Source organism: Bufo bufo, chromosome 1 (assembly GCF_905171765.1).
Source record: "Bufo bufo chromosome 1, aBufBuf1.1, whole genome shotgun sequence".
Lineage (NCBI taxonomy): Eukaryota > Metazoa > Chordata > Amphibia > Anura > Bufonidae > Bufo > Bufo bufo.
Window position 1 is genome coordinate 606,117,806 of NC_053389.1, and position 15,497 is coordinate 606,133,302.

The 15,497-nt window shown below is 46.8% G+C and overlaps 1 protein-coding gene across 4 annotated transcripts in view; it reads left to right on the top strand.

Annotated features, from left to right (window-relative positions):
* TMEM266 (transmembrane protein 266) overlaps nucleotides 1-15,497 on the top strand; it is a 66,720-nt gene that overhangs the window by 10,081 nt on the left and 41,142 nt on the right. For all 4 annotated transcript variants that reach the window (XM_040413603.1, XM_040413605.1, XM_040413602.1 and 1 more), the window contains exons 2-4: nucleotides 5,242-5,325; nucleotides 6,388-6,542; nucleotides 6,755-6,828. In XM_040413603.1, coding sequence (XP_040269537.1) covers nucleotides 5,312-5,325; nucleotides 6,388-6,542; nucleotides 6,755-6,828 — 243 coding nt within the window. In that variant the 5' untranslated portion in view covers nucleotides 5,242-5,311. The remainder of the gene's footprint in view (nucleotides 1-5,241; nucleotides 5,326-6,387; nucleotides 6,543-6,754; nucleotides 6,829-15,497) is intronic.

The following is a 15,497-nucleotide window of genomic DNA, read 5'->3' on the forward strand; positions in this document are numbered from 1 at the left end:
CATATTAGGTATCGCCGCGTCCGTATCGCCCGGCTCTATAAAAATATCACATGATCTAACCCCTCAGATGACCACCGTAAAAAAATAAAAATAAAAACGGTGTAAAAAAAGCCATTTTTTGTCATCTTACGTCACAAAAAGTGTAATAGCAAGCAATCAAAAAGTCATATGCACCCCAAAATAGATGCCAATCAAACCGTCATCTCATCCCGCAAAAAATGAGACCCTACTTAAGATAATCGCCCAAAAACTGAAAAAACTATGGCTCTTAGACTATGGAGACACTAAAACATTTTTTTGGTTTTAAAAATGAAATCATTGTGTAAAACGTACATACATAAAAAAAAATGTATACATATTAGGTATCTCCGCGTCCGTGACAACCTGCTCTATAAAATTACCACATGATCTAACCTGTCAGATGAATGTTGTAAATAACAAAAAAAAAACGGTGCCAAAAAAGCTATTTCTTGTTACCTTGCCGCACAAAAAGTGTAATATAGAGCAACCAAAAATCATATGTACCCTAAACTAGTACCAACAAAACTGCCACCCTATCCCGTAGTTTCTAAAATGGGGTCACTTTTTTGGAGTTTCTACTCTAGGGGTGCATCAGGGGGGCTTCAAATGGGACATGGTGTCAAAAAAACCAGTCCAGCAAAATATGCCTTCCAAAAACCATATGGTGTTCCTTTCCTTCTGCGCCCTGCCATGTGCCCGTACAGCTGTTTACGACCACATATGGGGTGTTTCTGTAAACTACAGAATTAGGGCCATAAATAATGAGTTTTGTTTGGCTGTTAACCCTTGCTTTGTAACTGGAAAAAAAATATTAAAATGGAAAATCTGCCAAAAAAGTGAAATTTTGAAATTGTATCTCTATTTTCCATTAAATCTTGTGCAACACCTAAAGGGTTAACAAAGTTTGTAAAATCAGTTTTGAATACCTTGAGGGGTGTAGTTTCTTAGATGGGGTCACTTTTAGGGAGTTTCTCCTCTAGGGGTGCATCAGGGGGCTTCAAATGGGACATGGTGTAAATAAACCAGTCCATAAAAATCAGCCTTCCAAAAACCAAACGGCGCACCTTTCACTCTACGCCCCGCTGTGTGGCCGTACAGTAGTTTACGGCCACATATTGGGTGTTTCTGTAAATGGCAGAGTCAGGGCAATAAAGATACAGTCTTGTTTGGCTGTTAACCCTTGGTTTGTTAGTGGAAAAAATGGGTTAAAATGAAAAATTAGACAAAAAAATGAAATTCTCAAATTTCCTCCCTATTTGCCAATAACTCTTGTGCAACACCTAAAGGGTTAACAACGTATGCAAAATCAGTTTTGAATACCTTGAGGGGTGTAGTTTCTTAGATGGGGTCATTTTTGGGTGGTTTCTATAATGTAAGCCTCGCAAAGTGACTTGAGACCTGAACTGGTCCCTAGAAATTGAGTTTTTGTAAATTTCGGAAAAATTTCAAGATTTGCTTCTAAACTTCTAAGCCTTATAACATCCCCAAAAAATAAAATATCATTCCCAAAACAATTCAAACATGAAGTAGACATATGGGGAATGTAAAGTCATCACAATTTTTGGGGGTATTACTATGTATTACAGAAGTAGGGAAACTGAAACTTTGAAATTTGCTAATTTTTTTTCAAATTTTTGTTAAATTAGGTATTTTTTGGTGCAAAAAAAATTTTTTTTTTGACTCCATTTTACCAGTGTCATGAAGTACAATATGTGACGAAAAAACAATCTCAGAACGGCCTGGATAAGTCAAACCGTTTTAAAGTTATCAGCACTTAAAGGGACTCTGGTCAGATTTTCAAAAAATGGCCTGGTCCTAAGGTGTAAAAAGGCTGTGTCCTTAAGGGGTTAATATCTGATGGACCCCCTCACAACCCCACCCCCACCTCCGATCGGCGTGTGTAGTGGCCAGCTGCTATTGTGGGGTCTCTGGATAGATAGTCAACATCAGGAGCCTTTAAATTAGAATTCTTGTCAAACATTGCAAGTGAAAGGAGAACTGGATGATGTTCAGTAATTTTAGCTTTCTCTGGCAATCCCTTCACTTGCTCCCCATTACCCAGGGAATCCAGTACAAAAAACTATGACATACAAGGCCCTCCATACATCTGTGACCTGATCTCCCATACCTTCCCTTAAACCTGCAGCTCTCTAGCTGTTGTAAAACTACAACTCCCATCATGCCCTGCAGTAGGCTGATATCTGTAAGCTGTCCGGACATGCTGGGAGTTGTGGTTTTGCAACAGCTGGAGGGCCGCAGGTTTGGCATCCCTGCCATAAGCAATCTCCGATCCTCACAAGACGTCCTTCTCTCCCCTCCTCTTATCACCTCTTCCCACAATCGCCTCCAAGATTTCTCCCGTGCATCCCCCATACTCCGGAACTCGCTACCCCAACATATCAGACTCTCACCTACAGTGGAATCCTGTAAACCCACCTCTTCAGACAAGCCTACAACCTACAGTAAACCTGCTGCCTCTATACCGCCATGACCAGCTTCACCCTCACCTACTGTGTCCTTCTCCCATACCATGTAGATTGTAAGGGCCCTCTCCTTCTGTACCAGTTTGTAACTTGTCTTGTTTATGATTAGTGCAATTGTCTGTATTATGTATGTGCACCGCTTATCATATGTACAGCGCTATGGAATGAATGGCGCTTTAATAATAAATAATAATTATGTATATTTAAGTAAATAGGCAATAAATAATGGAGCAAATTTAGGAATGAGATGGCACTTAGGGCTTGTTGTAAAATGTGCCATCACCTGGCTCAGAATGTTGCATCCAGTTTGAGGCCTGTTTATAAAGCCTCTTGCACACGACCGTATGGCTTTCTCTGTATTTTGCAGTCCGTTTTTCACGGATCCCTTGTTAATTTTTTTTGTTTCCATTTCCATTCCGTAGTTCCGCAAAAAATCTCTGTATGGTTTCCGTATGCGATCCGTTGTTTGCGGATCGCAAACAGAAACAATATTTTTTATCATTAATGGGATGTACAGTAATGTGTTTTAACAGTGTACACATGGGCAAAGTGGGCATGGATCCGCAAAAAACGGATGACTTACGGATGTGTTCCGTATACATTCCTTATTTTTTGCGGACCCATTGACTTAAATAGAGCCACGGATCGTTATTTGCGGGCAATAATAGGACAAGTTCTATCTGTCAGCGGAACCGATATACGGAAACTGAATGCATACGGAGTACATTCCGTTTTTTTTTTTTTTTTTTGCGGAACCATTGAAATGATTGGTTCCACATACGGACCGCAAACAGAATCCGCAAGAACGGAAACGGAAAAAAAAAACGTTTGTGAGCAAGAGGCATAAAGCAAATGCACCAAAAAGAATAGTCCATAGCTCACCTGCTTCAAGCAGTCATACAAATAAAAGGAAAAAAGCACCATTGTTCAGAGACCATCGAAGAGTCCACTCGAGAAGCTACATAAAACGATATAGTAAATATACTTAAAGAGGACCTTTCATCGGTCCAAACAGTGTGAACTAAGTATCATGACATATACAGCGGCGCCCAGGGATCTCACTGCACTTACTATTATCCCTGGGCGCCGCTCCGTTCTTCTGCTATGCCCTCCGGTATGTTTGGGGACTTGGTTATAGTAGGCGGTGTCTTCCCTTGTCCTGTGGGCGTCTCCTTCTCCCAGGCTGTAGCGCTGGCCAATCGCAGCGCAGAGCTCACAGCCTGGGAGAAAAAAACTCCCAGGCTGTGAGTTCTGCGCTGCGATTGGCTAGCGCTACAGCATTGGAGAAGAAGACGCCCAGGAGAACAAGGGCAGTCTCCGCCTACTATAACCCAGTGACCGAACATACCGGAGGACATAGCAGGAGAACGGAGCGGCGCCCAGGGATAATAGTAAGTGCAGTGAGATCCCTGGGCGCAGCTGTACAGATCATGACACTTAGTTCACAATGTTTGGACCAATGAAAGGTCCTCTTTAACAAGAGAGGGTAATGCATATAAGATACTACCTAACTCCCTCCAGGTAGATCCACCACTGTGTAACCTACCAGTCTCCACAGACTAGAGCTGCTTCCGCTATCTGTTGTCTCTGGAGGCCAGTATTGCGAGAGGTGGGCTGTGTGGTCTACCTTGCTCTTCGGTACAGTGATGGCTCCCCCTTCACTCGATGAGTCTCGGCATTGTGTGCTATATTATCTCCCAGGAGCACTGTCTCTTTTTTTGATACTTGTTTTCTGTAGCTCACCTGCTTTGGAGCATGACTTTGAGGGGTTGTCCCATCTCAGCTTTTCATGGTCGAGATGGGGATAACTGCAGTAAGTGACGGGCAGGGGTGGATGGACTTATGGAAACATCCGATTGGTTGTTTCCCTGACTTCCATAGCAGTGAATGCGAGCTACACTGCTTGTGTAACTCCTGAATTATGGAAACGGTGTTGCTCCCATTCACTGCCGTGGGAGTTACGGAAACAGCGGAGCGGTGGATGCTCAGCGCTTCGCTAACTCAGTATCCCCTGACTGGTGCTCACTACAGTTATACCCATCCCAGCTGTGAAAGGCCAAGAAAAGACAACCCCTTTAATATGCAACAATGTTCATAAGACTGAGACAAAATTTTGGCACAAGGTAACCCAACTCATTTGCGGTGAAAAGATTCGCTTACGTTTATGCTGTATACATATTTGACGGGCTTAGTAAATCTGACCCACGGAGTTTGCTCTTTTTAAAAAATGTAGTTTTATCTGGAAGTTTGTCACGGATTATGTATACTAGTGACTTTGTTGTATTTTCGGTGGCAGAGATGGACATTGTGTGGCTAGCAAACACTCCCCTTCAGAAGGAGACTTATGGAGAGCAGATTCCTGGCACAGGCCAAAAGCTTTGTGCCATATGTTCATAGTGCCGGCTCTCTTAGTGGAAAAAGCACATTAGGATTCTGTATTGAGCTGCCGTGAATGCAGGCGCATGGGTTGGGGCAGCTGCTCTCTCTACGGGTCTATAACAGTGTCCTCACCTCATCGTGTCACCTGTACCCTGACTACATCTGGTATTCCATACGTCACTGCTATCTAGTGCCTAGGTGTGACAGTGTTACAGAGATCACTGCATCATTTTGTGAAGGGATCTTTATTATCTCATATTGAGTGTTATGGATAATAATATTAGTAACGTGTTACATCATCCTTATTTCATTGATATAATGTCATTATGCTTTTTTGCTTTTTAAATTGATTCAACAGATGCCTTTTCTCTCATGTCTGGATTAAATAAGATCTGAAATATGAATGAGGAGTTTTTGCACAAATCACCATGGCTAACCAACAGTAAGTATTACTGACCGGCTTATGGGAATGGGAAGCATCCAGTATGTCCCCTTGCTGTGCCCTCTGCTCTGCTGCCTGTGGCTTCTTGCATCGTTCTCCCCTACAGGTAATCAATGCAGTAGGAGTCAATCCACTCTCAGGAAAGGAGGATGGATGCCTTGCCAGTCACCAGCAATAGAGAGTGAACTACTAGGTAATTTCTTATTAATTATCAATACAATTGGAAAAATGGTCAATGGGGGCAGCTTAGGACAGTCTACTATCTCTGTGTCAGAACTCTTCTTTAAAGGGAATCTGTCAGCCGTTTTGAGTATTCTAAAGTGTTAACAGCACTAGGTATGGGCTGGGGAGTGCCGGATAAGCATACCTTTTGTGGAGCTTTTATTATAAATATATACTTGTTGTTCTGCATGTGCACTGAGAAGTTCTGTCTGTTCTCTGAACTGCAGCAGATCAGTGCAGAGAGCCCTTCATAGGGAATCTCTGCCTCTAGTGCACTTGCAGGGGCAGAATCTAGCAGAATAAAAGTTAATATTCTCACTACTCCTAATAATAAACTCCAGGAAACAAATGTTTGTACTGCTCTCCCAGTCCCCTACCCAGCACTGCCAGCAGTCTTGCATGGTAAAAACTGTTGACAGACTCCCTTTGAAGAATAGTTCTGACACAGAGTATTGTCGTAGGTTGCCTTTTTTGACTATTTTTTTTTAATTGTAATAAATTATGTAGAAACTCACTGTCTATTGCTGGTGACTGGCATCCATCCTCCTTTCCTGGCTGCAGAGAAATAGTCATTGATGTCAACGCAGCAGCATTGTACCACAAGTCTTCTTCAGTTTTCTACATGGCTGCCTGTTATTGCTGTTTTGACAAAATTCATTTGCAAATCATTTTTGAATACATGACATCAAGAAGGAAAATATACTTCATTAATTCTATTTTCATGAATAACCTTTGTGTAAAGCTACTACCCCTGGCTAATGACCTACATTAATAGGAACAGAAGGGGGATACATAAATGGAAACTTTCTGACTTGGGATTTATTATTTTTTTGTCTACAGGTCGAGCTGGCTGAAGCCATGCTGTGGCAAGAGGGCTACAGTGTGGCACGTGTTTCTGCTGAGTGCAGGAGTGAATAGCTTCCTGGTGGCCTGTGTGATCATAGTGGTAATCCTAATGACTATGGAGCTCCTGATCGACACAAGGCTACTTCAGTGTGAGTCTAAACTGAAAAAACTATCCTGTGCTGGGTTGATTGGATTTGGTGAATGTATGACATATACTGTATACCACTGTTCTTCATTCACCCTATGAAATCTTACCTCTGCACTACAAGTTGCAGCAGAAAACTTGCAGAACTCTGAATGTGTCTGCATGCTTGATCTGCTTTGCTACATACATTTTTAACTTTTTTCTGCTATTTCTTAGTCTCAAATGCCTCGCAGTGTTCAGGGATCATACACTGGATCAGTCTGTCCATTCTCTCCTTGTTCTTTGTGGAGGTAATTTATTTTTATTTTTTAAAAATTTTATATAATGTGAGCCCACTACTCTGAATAAAGCTTAAATACTGAGTTTGGAATAGTTACGCATCAGCAAATGACGTTTATCATGTAGATAAAGTTATCACAAGGCACTTACTAATGTATTGTGATTGTTCATATTGCCTCTTTTGCTGGCTTCATTCATTTTTCCATCACATTATACACCGCTTTTCTTGTGAATGGCATTGGGGGGACACAGCACCATGGGTATATGCCCAGCTACCACTAGGAGGCTGACACTAGAAAGAAAAGTGTTGGCTCCGCCCATCTGGGCTATACCCACTGCACATGCTGGAGCTAACCAGCTAACCACAGTTTTTTTTTCTAGTGTCATAGGAGGCAGACATGACCTGCTCTTTTTCTTAGCAGGTCCTGCTGCTTTTTTCTTATTTTTTCTTTTTCTTTCACAGGTTCAGCAGGCTGGGGCTCTATCGTGGACTTCCACCATAGTTGCACCCCCTGCGGGCGCGTACTTTGTATTTAGCAAGTCGCCCAGTCCCCACAACTGCATCCACAGTGGATGCCGGCATTCCCAGGTTCGCCTGTTGAGTCTGCCGATGGGGCGACCCAGCTGCGCCTGAAGACGTCTGAGGGTAAGTAGGGATAGATCCCTTCTTCCCCAATCCTCCCATGGAACTAGTGGGTCCCTTTTCTCCCAGTATAGAGGGGGGGGGGGGTCCCTCTCCATAGTCAGGGCGCCCTTGTCCCCCTGCCCTTCGGTCACTTTTCTTGGGGCAGACAGGTCCTTAGTGGCTCATTGGAGGTCACATTCTTGGTCACTGCACCTCCGCCCGCCTGTCTGCCCCCTCCTGGACCTCCGCCCGCCTTGCTCCTCTCTAAATCTAGGTCCCGGCTTCTGCCCGGCCTAGGCCGCAGTGCTCCCTAGCCTGCCGCTCGGCTCCTGCCTTCTTCCGGCCCCCCTTTCCTTCATCCTCGGCAGTCGCTTACCCTCCCCCCCCCCCCCCTCAAGTTTCCGACGGGCGGCAGCGGCTTCCGTCGCGATTCCCGGGCGCACTCGCTAATCGAGGCCCTGGCTTTTTTCTGGCCTACTCGGCCGTGATAGTCCCGCCCCCTACCTGTTTCCCAGGCCTCTCGTAGTCACTCCTTTCTGGGGAGAACTGTGGGAGGAGCCTTCTCTCCATCCTCTAATCCCGTCCTGGCGAGGGCTTTCTGCCTGAGGGGCGGGCCTTTTCTGCTGGAGCTCCGAGGACAGAGCAGTCTCCTCCATCTTGCTGCACCTCACGAGGTTCCACTTCTGAATCTGCTGCTTCTGCTTTCTTTTGGACAGAGCACCTGGGGTCTGTTAGGACAGCTTAGGCTGGCAGTTTTTTTTTCTTACAGCCTCCATGCTTTCCCTCCTGTCCTTTGCCAGACAGGACCCAGTGCCCAACCCCCTTCCTGGGATTGTCACTTATTTTGCTTGCACTGGCTGTAACCAAAAGATGCCGTGCAGTCAAATCTGATCCCACCTGCGCACAGTGCCTTGCTCCCAGGCCCTCCCAAGCCACCCTGGCCGCCACTGCTGTGTCGGTCCCCCCTGATTGGGCTGCATCCCTGTCCCAAGCCATAGGAAACCTTGCCAGTCTCTCCCAATCTATGGTGTAGTTGCTGGATCGCTTGCCGGCCCAAATCGCGGCCGCCTCAGGCCCCAGTAGGGAAACTCCCACAGTCGGGGCTCGCTCTCACTCTGACATCAGGTCCCGTAAGCGACTTCGTGTGCTCTCAGCTGGGTCCCGCTCATCCTCAGTTTCCTCGGTTCACTCCCTGGATAAGTCTGAGTCCGGTGAAGTCTCCTCTTCTTCCGCTCCAGGGGACGCCTCTGACTCGGATTCCGGATCTGAGCAGAGCGCATCTATGTCTGCGGCCATGCACGATCTCATAAAGGCAGTCAGGGACGCGCTCCAAGTGCAGGAGGGTCCCTCTTCCACGGCCCAGGAATCTGTCTCAATCCGCCGTTCCAGGCACACCGCCTTGGTTTTTCCTAACCATGCGGACCTAGACGCACTTCGGGCTAAGGAGTGGCGTCACCCGATAGACGACTTCAACTCTCCAAGGCGTCTGACGCCATTTTTCCCTTTGCTGAGGAGTCAGTCAACCTATGGTCTGAACCACCTCGGGTTGATCCCCAGGTGGCGCACCTGGCCAAGGCGACCACCCTTCCTTTGGCAGATGCGGCTTCCTTGTCAGATCCCTCTGACAAGAGGATCGACTCTTTAGCCAAATCTGTTTTTGTTGCAGCAGTGTCCGCTGTCTGTCTGGCATTTGCCGCGTCTTGGGTGGCTAAGGCCTGCATTGTCTGGACCAAACAACTCACCCGGTGCTTGCCCGAGGACTTTGCTCAGGGCGAGCTTCCTGCCCTCGCCTCTCAAATTCTCCAAGCATCCCGGTACCTCTGTGATGCTTCCATGGAATCGGCACGCCGCTGTATCAGAGCGGCTGCTAACTCCGTGGCCATCCGCTGCACGGTCTGGCTCCGTACCTGGGTGGCAGATGCAGCTTCCAAGAAAGCTCTAATTTCTCTCCCTTTTCTAGGTGGTAGACTCTTTGGGAAGCGCTTGCAGGAACTTATTTCCGAGGCCACGGGGGGTAAAAGTTCTCTTCTCCCCCAAAATCGACCTCGCCGTCGGCTTCGCGATCACAGCATTTTCGTTCCTTTCGGGACTCCTCCTCCCGCTCAGACAAAAAGTTTCCTATGCCCTCCTTCAAGGCCAAGCCTTCCTGGCACGCTAGACCGAAGTCTTTTAAGCCACAGCCCGCAAAGATAACCTCTGCCTGACTGTGCCCCCTCTCCGGTGCGGGAGGAAGGGGGGGCCCTTGCTCGCCTTTCAAGAAGTCTGGTGAGCGTATGTGGACGACGCCTGGGTTCTGGAGGTCGTTTCCTCCGGTTACAAGATAGAATTTTCCAGTCGTCTCCTCCCCGGTCCCCCGCAAGGGCAGCCAATTTTTATATATATTTTTTTCAGGCTATTTATTCACTTCATTCTCCAGGGGTTATCGTCCCAGTTCCAAGCTCGGAACGGTTCCAGGGGTTTTACGGTTTTCACAGTTCCCAAGAAAGACGGGTCGCTCTGCCCCATTCTGGATCTCAAGGCCCTCAACCTGTTTGTCCGCGTCCGCCATTTTTGCATGGAGTCCCTCCGGTCGGTGATCGCCTCCCTGGAAGAGGGCAAATTCCTGTCGTCCATCGACATTCAGGACGCCTATCTCAATGTCCCCATCGCCCCTTCCCACCAGAGATTCCTTCGCTTTCCGGTGGGTTCTCTGCATTTTCAGTTCGTGGCCCTGCCCTTCGGTCTGGCTTCTGCCCCGAGGGTCTTCACCAAGGTATTGTCTCCCCTCATCGCTCTTCTGCGTACCAGGGGAGTTGCGGTGATTCCCTACTTGGACGACCTTCTGGTGAAAGCCCCCTGCCGCGCAGACAATCTGTCCAGCCTCCACATTACTCTTTCGGTTCTGTCCCAGCTCGGGTGGCTGGTGAATTTTCCCAAGTCCTCCTTGGTCCCTGGCCAGAGGATGACCTTCCTGGGCACGATCTTCGACACTCGCTTCGGGCGAGTCTTTCGTCCCCAGGTCAAGGTGACGGCTCTCCTTTCGGGGTGGCTCGCCTCTGCGACCCGTCCCCTCTTCCCATCATGAAGTGCATGCGAGTTCTGGGCCTCATGGTGGCCTCCTTCGAGGCAATCCCCTATGCCCAATTGCACACCAGACTTCTCTAGAGGTCCCTACTCTCCAGGTGGGACAAGTCTCCATCAGGTCTCGATCGCCTGATCCGCCTTCCCCCGGAGGTCCGCCGGGACTTTCGTTGGTGGCTCCTACCTCGCACAGTCTCCCTCGGCAGGTTGGCAGGTGATCTCCACCGATGCCAGCCTGACGGGCTGGGGTGCTGTCTTCGGGTCCCTCACTGCAGTGGTCAGCGGAAGAGTCTTCCTTGTCGATCAATGTCCTGGAACTCAGGGCCATTTTCCTTGCTCTCTTCCGCTGGACTCACCTGCTAGACGGTCTCCTGATCCGGATCCAGTCGGACAATTCCATGGCCGTGGCTTACTTGAATCACCAGGGGGGCACCAGAAGCGGGACTGTCCTCAGGGAAGCCTTGCGAATCCTGCAGTGGGCGGAAGCTCACGTTCCCGCTCTCTCGGCAGTCTACATCCCCGGGGTCGACAATTGGGCGGCGGACTTTCTCAGTCGCCATCGTCTCGACCCAGGCGAGTGGTCCCTCCATCCGGAGGTGTTTCTGCACCTGTGTTAACTGTGGGGAACCCCAGACGTGGACCTGTTCGCTTCTTGTCTGAACCACAAGATTCCGGCTTATGTCGCCAGGTCCCGGGACCTTCAGGCTCTGGCGGTGGATGCTCTAGTTTTTCCTTGGTCTCAGTTCAGCCTCCTTTACCTCTTTCCTCCCTTTCCGCTTCTTCCCTGGGTACTCAAACGCCTCAAGGAGGCTCGGGTCCCGGTGATCCTGGTGGCTCCGGATTGGCCCCGCAGAGCGTGGTACGCAGACCTCGTGTTTCTGCTCACCAACGTCCCGTAGCAGCTTCCCCTGCGTCCCTACCTCCTTTCCCAAGGTCCGCTATTCCACCCAAATTTACCGCAACTGCATTTAACGGCGTAGCTGTTGAGACCGCGGTCTCTCTGTGTCATTCAGACTAAGCTTCACCGTACCTGGCGGGCGTAATTTTCCTGGTGTGAATCTGGTCAGTTTCACCCTCTCTGCTTATCTGTGCCTAGGATCCTGTCTTTTCTCCTGGCCGGTTTTGACAAGGGTCTTCGACTGGCCTCTCTTAAGGGTCAGATTTCGGCCCTGTCCGTTATTTTCCAGAGGTTTCTGGCTTCCTGTCCTCAGGTGAAGACTTTTCTCCAGGGGGTCGATCACCGTGCTCCCCCCTTTCGTCCCCCTGTGGAGCCACGGGACTTGAACCTTGTTCTTGACGCTCTTTAGTCTTCTCCTTTCGAGCCACTGAAGGATGTCTCTCTTTCCTTCGTTTCATTTAAGGTCGCCTTCCTTGTGGTGATTACCTCTATCCGCAGGGTCTCTGAGCTTACTGCGCTTTCTTGCAAGTCTCCCTACCTTGTGTTCCACCAGGACAAAGTGGTCCTTCGTGTGGTTCCCTCTTTTTTCCCAAGGTGGTGTCCTCATTCCATATTAATAAAGGAGATTGTCCTTCCTTCTTTCTGTCCTAATCCCGCTCATCCCAGGAAGAGATCCCTTCATCGCCTGGATGTCGTTCGGGCGCTGCGCCTATATCTTCGGTTAACGAAGTCTTTCAGGCGTTCCAACTCCCTCTTTGTTCCTGACAGACCTCGTAAGGGTCTGCAAGCTTCCGAAGCCACCATCTCCTGTTGGATTCGGTCGGCTGTCAAGGATGCCTATGTTGCAAAGGGTCGGGTTCCCCCCTTTCAGTTGACCGATCACTCCACTAGGGCGGTCAGGGCCTCTTGGGTGGTTCGGCATCAGGCTTCTGCTTCCCAGGTCTGCAAGGCTGCCACCTGGGCTTCGCTTCATGCCTTTTTGAGGTTCTATCAGATCCATTCCTTGGCCTCTGCCGATGCCAGCTTGGGTCGCAAGGTTCTGCAAGCAGCTTTGTGTTAGTTGACTTGCATGGCTGTTTCTTCCCTCCCTCGTGGACTGCTTTTGGACGTCCCATGGTGCTGTGTCCCCCAATGCCATTCACGAGAAAAATTTTATTTTTGTACTCACTGTAAAATCCTTTTCCCGTAGGATGCATTAGGGGACACAGATCCCGCCCTCTTTGGTTATTTCTAGACTTCCAGGTTTTTTCCCGGGGGGTTTTTGTTCTCGTCCTAACTCTGGTTTAGGCCATATTGGCTTCTTATTTTTGTTCGGTTGTTGCTCCTACTGCTTTTTTGACCCAACTGGTTAGCTCCAGCATCTGCAGTGGATATAGCCCAGATGGGTGGAGCCAACACTTTTCTTTCTAGTGGCAGCCGGGCATATACCCATGGTGCTGTGTCTCCCAATGCATCCTACGAGAAAAGGATTTTACGGTACAAAAATCCATTTGTTTCCATGGTTACGACCACTCTGCAATCCAGCAGCGGTGCCCGTGCTTGCACACTATAGGAAAAAGTGCCGGCCTATGCACTCTCTCACAGTCCCGGCCACCAGATGGCACTCTTCCTATAGCGTGCAAGCACGACCACCGCTGCTGGATTGCAGGGTGGTCATAACCATGGAAACGTGCAGTGTATAATGTGATGGAAAAATCAATCAAGCCAGCAAAAGAGGCAGTTTGGACAAGTGGCTTGTGATAACTTTCTCTACATAATAAATGCTATTTTCTGAAGTGAGACAACCCCTTTTAACGTTGATCAGTGAAGTGCAGGTTAGAAACACAACCAGCATCCTAACCCCTCGGCATTCATGTCCTGCACATGTAATTTGCTTTTAGGCACTGTTGATATATTTAATTTAGTATATATTAAGAAAAGCTCTACCAGCAAACTACTGGAGCCCAGCCTGTCAGTGACCAACTGAAAAAGAGCAAATATAATAATAATATAGGCTGGCTCACAGTATTTTCGCATATATATTTATTAATACACTTAATAAAACAAAAACCAACTTAGTGTCGACATATCAGCATAGATACATTAGATAGGTATATGAAGTGCGGAGCTCACGCACAAAACCTAAACAGCTGGAGTACTCCAAAAAGATGAGACCTTATGGCTAAAGTGTAACTGCAAGAGTCATTCAATTATACCACTTAAATATCCTTAAAATTGTATGCCGGTTTACCAGTTTGTTGGAACCGGAGAGGTTCAAAAGGTGTCCTTGCTGCAGTCTCCTGCAGAGCAAACTCTATCCTCAGGTGCCGTTTAGCAATAGTAATTGCACCGCTTCCGATCAATGGCACTCCACTTACTTTTTCTTGCGGAGCAAGCTTCCGACCTGTTCTCACAGCGTCCCACGTGTCCAGCTAGATGGTGATTTGCTGGTTGATGACGTAGGCGCTTAGAGCCGTCGGGTTAGCGGAGGCTGATGTAGCTGAGTTCGTAGTTGTTTGAGCCCGTCGGATTAGCGGAAGTTAGTACAGCAGAGCTTGCTTAGTACTATTTGGCAAAATTAAATATGTCCACATAGGTTTAGACCACCTTGTCAACGATTAGCAGATAGAATCTTTAGAAGTGGTATAGGTCATCTTCCGATAATTGAAGAAAATAGTTTTCTCCTGCACTTTTATAAAAAACCGCACCAATAGCGTTTCGGAACTAGACGCGTTTCGGAACTGTGTTCCTTCCTCAGTAGATGTGAAATGCTGAATGAAGACATGTTGGTTGTGTCCTTATATACCATTGTAGGTTTAATATAACAGGTGGTGTGGATTCCGGATCACATTATCCCAAATTAGTTTTTCACCTGTGGGATCCTGATCCACTCTCAACCACTCTGCTACTTAAAATGTCAACTTTTTGACCATAATATCTCATGAATTAAAACCAACACCATTATGTGTCATAGATACATTAAAATTATATATAAATATAGCATAAATATATTAAAATGATCTAAAAAAAATAAAATAAAAAAAAACAACAACAAAAATTCAGATTATATATACAGAAATACATATACAAAATACAGATATATGAACTGTTGGGACTTCTGGCTTTTGGGGAAATAGAGAGGAGAGGGGGAGGATGCAAATGGAGTCGGTGCGCTGCTAAACAGCCCGGCAACGACTCCATATGTATACCTCCCCGTCTCGCCTATAGGAAGCCAAAGATTTCCATCTCTGAGTTTAGACCTAAGGGCATCAAGGATCCAAACTCGAAGATTTTCTTGGACTCCTGTCTGGACATCTTGGCCACAAAATCTCCTCCTCTCCAGTCTTGTTTTATTGATTGTATTGCTACAAATTTCATTTTACTGGGATCACTTTCATGGTGTAATTTGAAGTGCTTGGACAGAGGATGCATTTCTGACTGTTTTTTAATATTATTAATGTGCTCAGCAATTCTAGTTTTTAAATACCCTTTTTGTGCGCCCTATATATTGCTTTGGGCATGGGCATTGAATAACATAAATAACTGCTTTGCTGTTACATGACAGGATTTCCTTAATTTCCCACTTAAAATTATTGGAGGTCGATGTTATCTCTTTTGTATTTCTCTCAAAATGTGTTTGTCTGCAATTTTGGCAGCAACCGCATCTGAAAAAACCTTTTTAGGTTAGACCATGGGGTTGTCATTGGTTTAACTTGCTTTTTCCTTATTGTAGGAGCTACTTGGAGTCCCAAATTAGGGGCTCTAGTATAGACTATTGGAGGGTGTATTGGAAGAATAGAACCCAAAATTTTATCCTCTTTTAATAAGTGCCAATGTTTTTGGACAATCTTATTTACCATCCTATAGTCCTTATTGAATGGTAAGCTTATTTTTGCTGTCATGTCCTCTTGTTCGGTACTATTTAGCCCCTCCTTTACTTTAAAAAAGGAGGATCTATCTAGTTGCCTCACCTTTTGTATTGAATCTTCCAATAACTCATTAGGATATTCTTTCATTAAGAATTGTGCTTTCATATGCTGCGCCTCCAACTCAAATTGGTCTTGTTCAGTGCAGTTCCTTTTAAGCCGCCTAAACTGGCTAAAAGGAACATTCAAAAG